Source organism: Crocuta crocuta, unplaced genomic scaffold (genome assembly GCF_008692635.1).
Source record: "Crocuta crocuta isolate KB4526 unplaced genomic scaffold, BGI_CrCroc_1.0 scaffold234, whole genome shotgun sequence".
Taxonomy (NCBI): Eukaryota; Metazoa; Chordata; class Mammalia; order Carnivora; family Hyaenidae; genus Crocuta; species Crocuta crocuta.
In genome coordinates, this window is record NW_027529647.1 from 3,349,385 (window position 1) to 3,357,167 (window position 7,783).

Sequence of the window (7,783 nt, forward strand, 5' to 3'; positions counted from 1 at the left end):
CCCTGCCCACGAGCCCCCCCAGGCCTCGGCGGAAGCGACCCGCAACGCTGTTTGTCTTTTTAGGTATCTAAAGGAATTTAGGACAGAGCAGTGCGCCCTGTTTGTGCAGCACAAGTGCGCCCAGCACAGGCCATTTACCTGTTTCCATTGGCATTTCCTAAATCAGCGTCGGCGCAGACCGCTCCGCAGGCGCGACGGCACCTTCAACTACAGCCCGGACGTGTACTGTGCCAAGTACGACGAAGCCCGCGGCGTGTGCCCCGACGGCGACGGGTGAGTGTGCGGCAGAGCCAGCGGCCGCCACCTGCACACGGGGTCCTGTCTCTGTGCTCAGGTGTTAACGGAGGCCACTGGGGGGGCAGACTTCTCTCCGCCTTCAGGACCGTGTCTCGGGGACACCCTTGCGCGGCGCCAACCGACTTGCCTTCACTTCCCGCGTTGGACCTAGTTGCCCAGATCTTCCGCATTAGAGACGAACCTTGGCAGACGCACCTGTCAGGCGTAGGACCGCTTTGTAGCTGCCCCGTGTTTTCTGGTCAGAGAGCGTGTTGAGAGCGCTTGCTCACGTCAGCGCAGACCGTACCCGGAACGCTGACTTCCTTGCAGCGTACGTGTCTAACTTCTTTTTTTAAAAAAATTGATAGGGAAATTCATTTGCAGCCTGTCGTTTATGTAGCACTTTAAAGTTGGGAAAACCAACGTTTTGTTTGGATTGGCTGTTTTCTTACAAGTTTCTCGATGGTGTTATGAGCAGATGTATTCATTCAGCAATAGGTAGAACAGGAAAACCGGGCACGTGCAGTCAGAGTGTATATTATGTAACAGACAGATACCGGTATCGGGAGGCTTTGTGTTTTCCTTCCGGGCCGTTTGAGGAAGGAGGGCTGGTCCGCCTCTGCCGGGAGGTCAGGCAGCATCACTGTGCTCCAAGGCTTGTGTCACCTCCTGGCATCCAGGCCTGATTTGGGGGAGCTCCATTTGGCTTCACCCCCTGATCCCTTGAAGGGAGTTGGGTCTCCAGGAATGCTCCCTTTTGGAAAAAAAGGTTTTTTTTAATGTTTATTTTTGAGAGAGAGAGAGAGAGAGGGAGACCCAGAAGCTGAAGCAGGCTCCGGGCTCTGAGCTGTCGGCACAGGTTCTGATGCAGGGCTCGAACTCGTGAACGACAAGATCACCACCTGAGCCCGGGTGGGACGCCTGACTGACAGCCACCCGGGCGCCCCGTGGAACATCCCCTTCTGACACTACGGTTTGTTCTTCACTTTCCAAAGATACTTAGGGCGGGGAGTAAACTTTTCACTCACGGCGATATCATCAACTTTATATGCTGCCTCGAAGACTTTCAGTTGAGCACCAGAGAGGTAAACAAGATAGCGGCGAGGGCGGCCTGCAGCCTGCCGAAGTACGTGCCTGGCCCTCCCTGGTTCCGCTTGTGGGGGCTTTTACAAGTGCCTTATTCAACTGCTTCTTAAACTGATATTTTCGGCAAATAGAAGAAGACCTGTGTTTCTTGGGCTGAGGCCTGGAACCAGGCCCCCATTTCTCTTGCCCACGTCAGTCACCTCTCTGCGCCTTGGGTCCTGAGATACCCAAGGTTGGGGGCGGGGGGCGGTGCTGCCTGACCCGGTATGGGATCCAGTCACCCGCTGTGTCTGACTCCCTTCCAGAGCCCTTTGTGAGGGACTGACCGTATTCGTCGATGCTTTTGGTGCCCATACAGAAAGCACATTGGGACAGCTGTTGGTATTGGTCATGTCCTGGTATTGATTGGGCCCCGTTGCTGGACACCAGGTGGCACCCCGTTCTTGCGGGATGAAGCATCTGGAGGTGGTCATTTCAGCTGGACTCAATAGTAATTAAATAACCGGCAACTGGTTTGGTTTTTTTTTTTTTATGTGTGTTTATTTTTGAGAGAGAGAGCATGCCAGCATGAGGGAGGAGAGGCAGAGAGAGAGAGAGGGAAACACAGAATCCGAAGCAGGCTCCAGGCTCTGAACTGCCAGCACAGAGCCTGACATGGGGCTTGAACTCAGAAACTTGCAAGATCATGACCTGAACCGAAGTCCGACGTTCAACCGACGGAGCCCCCCAGGCAGTTATTTATTACAGAAATATTGCCATGTCATCTCAGTGACACAGAGGCCATCACTGAGAACCTGGACGAGGGGCAGTTAGGCGCTGGTTTGGCATTTTCTGTTTGGGGTGCAGCCTGCGACCCCGGTGTAGTAAGAAAGTCACGTGTGTCTTAGCAGAGATGTTGTCACTTGTATCGAGCTTCACCCTGAACTTCAGGAAGTGTGGGCAGAGAGCATATGTGGCCCCGGGGGCCTCTCCTTAGTAATGGCCACTCAGTTCCACAGGGGAGGGACCTTCTCTCCCCCACGGTGGAATGGCACAGTTTGTCCTGTTTGATGACATGTTCTGGTTCACAAAGCACCCGAATGGCATTTGTCAGTAGTGACTACCTTTCAGAGTAAGGACAGAACCTTTTATTTCAGCTCATGGGTTCTCGAAAGTTGTTTGGGGCATATGAACTACCAACCTGTTTGTTTTTTTAATGTGTATGGGAGGGGCTGAGGGTGGGGGAGGGAGAGAGGGAGAGAGAGAGAGAGAGAGAAAAAGAGAGAGAGAGGGTCCCACACAGGCTCCACGCTGTCTGCACAGAGCCAGAGGTGACTGGAAACCACAAACCGGGAGATGGTGACCAGAGCTGAAGTCCGGCTTAACCGGCTGAGCCCCCCAGGCGTCCCCCATCCCCACCCATTATTTTATTTTATTTTATTTTATTTATTTATTTTTTTAATATTTTTCATTTATTTCTAGGAGAGAGAGAGAGCGTGAGCAGGGGAGGGTCAGAGAGAGAGGGAGTCACAGACTGAAACAGGCTCCAGGCTCTGAGCTGGCAGTTAGCACAGAGCCTGATGCGGGGCTCGAACCCACGAACCGCGAGATCATGACCTGAGCCAAAGTCGGATGCTTAACCGGCTGAGCCCCCCCAGGCGCCCCAGCCGACCTATTATTTTAAAACACGGATACTATCAGAGAGCGAAGGCCCGTCAGCCCTCGTCCGGTGACCTGAGCATCCGGGATTATTCCTGCAGCTGTGGGGCAGGACGGGACGGGGACCCCGGGACGGGTGGCGCCCCTGCTGTCTCGGCCTTTCCTAGGCTGGCGCACACGTGCACCTTCTCCCCTCGCTGTCCCCCCTCCTGCGGTGGCTGCCTCCCCTATTGTCACCCCTTCCCCCAGGCCTCCCCCCCCGGGGTGCTCCCAGTGCCACCTCTGGGTGACCTCCGCTGTCACCTCCCCTCCCGTGGGCAGCCCCGCCCTTACCCCCCTTCCTCCTTGGGCGCCCTCGCGTCCACTGCTCGGCTCTCCCTCGGGCCTCTGCTCTGGCGGACACGCCCCTTCTCCGAGGCTGGGCGCGATGGGTCCTTCGGGTCACGTGCTCCCGCCCCGGGGGTTACTAGCCCGCCAGGGTCGGCCAGCGGTGTGTGCGGTGTGTGCGTTTGGCAGCTCTCGGGAGAGTCGGTGGCGGCGGCGCAGGAAGCCGCTTCCGAGCCTGGGTCTGGCCCAGCCCCTCTCACTGGTCCCACGTGTACCTGCAGCTCAGGTATTTCTTGGGCTTGGCTTCAAGGAGAGCGACTCCTGTCCGGAGGGGTTTGCTGGTCCAGCCGCCTCCTGAAAGCTGCTCTGAGAGGCAGCCGGTGTGGACAGTCCCCGGCCCGAGCTGGGCCCGCCCTCCACGCCGCACCCTCCACCGTCCGCGCTGGCCTGGGTGCTCGCACCTGGAGTCCGGGTGTGGTTGGCGCCTGCTGCTGTGGGAGAGCGGGTGCGGGCCTCCTGGGGATGGTCAGGTGCCTTCCCAGTGGCCTCGGGGGCCCTCCAGGGCCCTTGGGCGAACATCGTCATTGGGGGAAAATCAAACAGCCCCCACTGGCTCGTGTGCAAAGTAGCCACTTTCCTTCCTCTGTAGGCCCCCCCACCCCCCTGCGGTCCGCAGGCTGTTCTGGGGAGTCGCCCTCCAGACCTCCAGTTGTGGAATCTCTTGCTTAGGAGGAAGTGGGCGGGTCCCATTACTGCGGCCTGATGCTTTCAGGGCTCCCCTGGCTGGCCTGGCTCTTCTCCCCACAGGCCCTGGGTCAGGTGGGCCGGTGATGTGCGAGTCCGTGGCTTCCGGCTCACGAAGCCGCGTGTGCTTGTGGGAGCCTGCTGTCCCAGGTGTCGGGGCTGTGGCGTGCCTGCCGCCCCTCGCCGTCTTCAGCCTGATCGTTGTGTGGACAGACGCTTGCGTGTTTAGTTGTAAAAACCCCAGCGTCTACGGCCCGAAGCTCTGGGTGAATTTCACTTCAGCGCAGCTGCAGGTTTGCTCCAAACTGGCCTTACAGGTGAGCTCTGCTTGGGCTTTTAGGGCCTGGGTGAAAGCCAAGGGCAGGTCCTGAATGTCACCGTGTAACAGTCAGGAGCCGGGAGCTGCTCAGTCTGGAAGACGCCTACTGTCTGGGTACGTTAGCTGCTGAGTGAGCGAGGTTGCGAGGGAGGGGAGAGGCGGCCAGTGGGGGCTTCTGTCTTCAGAGGGGGTGGGGGTGCGGGGCTGACGTGGGGTGAGCTGGCAGCCCCCCACCCCTGGTGTCCGAGAAGAGGGGGCGGATGCGAGCTGACCTCGAGCTTGTCCCCAGAGCCCCCCCACCTCCAGCCCACGGCCCGTTCCTTTGTCCGCATTTGCCGTTCCCCGCGTCGTGGGACTGCTTGGCGGTGCTTGGCTTGTCCTGGGCTGCAGCCCCGTCGTGTCCGTGCTCCGTCCGGTCTCCCACCCGTTTGAGCTCCTTGGGCCCTGGCAGCGAGTCCGGTTGTACCTGAATGTCCCGAATGCCCAGAAGTCCCGCGTTGCGGTCCCTGGACCGGCACCTGGGATCCGAGGAGCCCACCTGGACTCGGGGGACTGGACGGTTTGGGGTCGGCAAGGGCCCCTGGCCCGGGGTGCTCCTGGCCGGCGCTCACGCACGGTGGGTCTGAGCCGGGTGGGCCGCTTCTGTCGCCCGTCGCAGACCGGCCTCGGTGGCTCTGCTTTTGCTTCAGGCGAGGGCTGCCCGAGGGAGGGGGCAACGCCAGGCTCCCCTTCCTGGACCCCTGATCCCGTCCTCCCTGCACCTGGCTCCAGGGTCCCAGAGCGCCGCGACTGTGCCGGGGTCCCGCACGTCCCGCTCCGTCATGCCATCGACGTAGACCTGCCGGAGTTTCTTTTATTTTAGAGCGAGAGTGCGCACGTGTGTGCACATAAGCAGGGGAGAGGGGCAGAGAGGGAGGGAGAGTCCCAGGCAGGCTCCACGCTCAGCACGGAGACTGGCGCAGGGCCCCGTCCCACGACCCTGGGATCGTGAGCTGTGCCAGAATCAAGAATCGGACAGTCACCCCCCAACCCTGTTTCAGTGACACTGTTTGGGTCACTGATTGTGGCAGATCTCCTGAATCACCCCGGGGCACGGCCTGGGGGCGGTGGGCCCGGGATGGGTTGGGATGGGTTATCGGTGGCAGATTCTGCCTGCAGTCCTGGGCTGAGCCCTGGGTCTTCCCCCGAAGGAGGAGGTGCGGGCTTTGCCCCTGTGCTGCGCCTGAGGCCCTCGCTGCTGGGAGCTCCTGCAGGCGGGCCGCTGTCCTTCCTTCGGAGTCTTCCCTCCAGTACCTGAGGTCCTCCCTCCCTCCCGCGCTCAGGGCTGGGCAGGGCTGGCGGGGCTCCGGTTGCCTTGACGATGGCGCCAGAGAGGAAAGGAGGGTGCTTAGCTGGGGGCCGGGCGCGGGCTGGGCTGTGACCCGGGAAGTCAGGCGGCCCGCACCCGCCGCGAGCACCTCCCCGGGGCGCAGTGTGGGTGAGGAGCAGCGTTCACCTCCAGAGTCGCAGACTCCCCGTGACCGCTGCCGCGCCCCCGGTGCCCAGAGACCAAGTCCCAGGCCAGGGCGGTGCGCGCCCGCGGGCTGGGGGTGGAGGCGTGGGACCCCGGCACAGCTGCGTGGAGGGGGGTTGCCCAGGACTCGCCGTGGCCCGTGGCCCTGCGCCCGGTCTCCTTTTTCCGGTGTGTGTCTCGTGTCCTCGTGCTTGCTGTCATGCCGTGCCACCGAGTCGCCCTGTCCGTGTGCTGCCTGCCTGTCTCTCGGTGCTCGGGGACTGTTCCGGGGAACACTTTGCCAGGGCACCCTGCCCTGTCTCCAGTTTCTGCCGTCGCCGAGGGGGTGCACATCCTCCCCGCGGGCTCGTCCGAGGGCCCCGGGGCGCTGGCCGTGCTCTGCACCCCNCCGGACCTGACGCCCGCTCGTCTGCACACGGACACAGAGTCTCCTCGGTGTCCAGCGGGCTCTGTTTGCAACCACGACAGAATACTTGTGACGTAGGATTTGCCATTTTAGCCACTTTTAAGTGTGAGGTTTAGTGGCATTGAAGACTTTCGTAGGGTGGTACCAAACTGTCCCCACTGCCTGTTCCCAAATCCTCCTCTTCTTCGCAAACAACAGCTCTGTCCCCGCTCAGCACTGACGCCCCACCTGCCACCCGGGCCCCTCGCATCCACCCCCCACCTCTCGTCGCCCTGGCTCCGGCTTCCGCGACCCCGTAGAGTGGGATCACACGGCACGCGGCTTTGTGTCTGGCTTTTCTCGCTGAGCGACGCGTCCTCGAGGTCTACACGAGCCTAAACATGTCCGAGTTGTGCTCCCTTTTGAGGCTGAGGCCCTTCCTGGGGTCTGCAGGGGCCTCCTGCCGCCCCCCACTCCTCATCGTGTGGGCGCCTGGGTCGTTTGCGGCTTGCAGCTCTTGCCGGCCACGTGCTGGGCCCCGGGCGCGGACTGTCCTCGAGGCCACATCGGGGTCTCAGCAGAACGGCTGGACCCTCAGCCGGCTTCTCCCTCGGCCTCTGCCTTGTTCCCAGGGACACGCGCCCGCTCTCCTCGCGCCCCGCGCGCCCCAGGTGCTGCGCGGTCTGACGGCCGTGCCTGCCAGTTACTGTAGGGGACAGGCTGGAGGGTGAGTGGTCCCCCAGGCCTTCACTTTGGGGTCTCAACCCTGCTCTGGGGGGGGCATCCCCTCGGTGCTCCCGGCAGCTGGGTCCACAGCTTGCTGGGTAGCGAGGTGGCACTGAGCCTTGACCAGCGTCGCGCGTGCTCCTCAGCCGTCCCTGGAGGTGTGGGGGATGGGCCACAGCAGCCTCCTGCCTCACCCCTCCCCCAGGGACGGGNTTGCTGGCTCAGGCTCCTTTTCTTTTTTTTAAGTTTATTTAAAGTAGGTTTTTTTCAATTTTATATTTTTAATTTTTTATTTATTTCTGAGAGAGAGAGAGAGTGTGTGTGTGAGCAGGGGAGGGGCAGAGAGAGAGGGAGACGCAGAAGCTGATGCAGCTCCAGGCTCTGAGCTGTCAGCACAGAGCCCGACACGGGGCTCGAACCCACGAACCGTGAGATCATGATCTGAGCCGAAGTCGGACGCTTAACTGACTGAGCCCCCCAGGTGCCCCAAAAACTAGGTTTTTAAAACATTTTTTTAAATGCCTATTTTTGAGAGACAGCAGGGAGGGCCGGGGGGGGTGCACAGAGGTTTCGAAGCTGACTCCCCACTGATAACAGAGCCCAGCGTGGGGCTTGAACTCATTAACGGTGAGATCACAACCTGAGCTGAAGCCAAGAGTCAGACGCTTCACTGAGCCCCCTCGGCGCCCCCGGCTCAGGTCCTGGCAGAATTCCTCCCTCTTCTGCGGCTCCTGTCTGCAGGGCCTCTCCTCCGTGTGGGCTCGGTGCC

General features: G+C 61.0%; 2 protein-coding genes across 2 annotated transcripts in view; both read left to right on the plus strand.

The window, feature by feature from the left end:
• The window catches only part of CCDC154 (coiled-coil domain containing 154), a 162,078-nt gene that overhangs the window by 19,715 nt on the left and 134,580 nt on the right, over window positions 1–7,783 (plus strand).
• Window positions 1–7,783, plus strand: part of UNKL (unk like zinc finger) — a 34,071-nt gene that overhangs the window by 570 nt on the left and 25,718 nt on the right. The window contains exon 2 of the mRNA XM_077762747.1: window positions 64–273. Coding sequence (XP_077618873.1) covers window positions 64–273 — 210 coding nt within the window. The remainder of the gene's footprint in view (window positions 1–63; window positions 274–7,783) is intronic.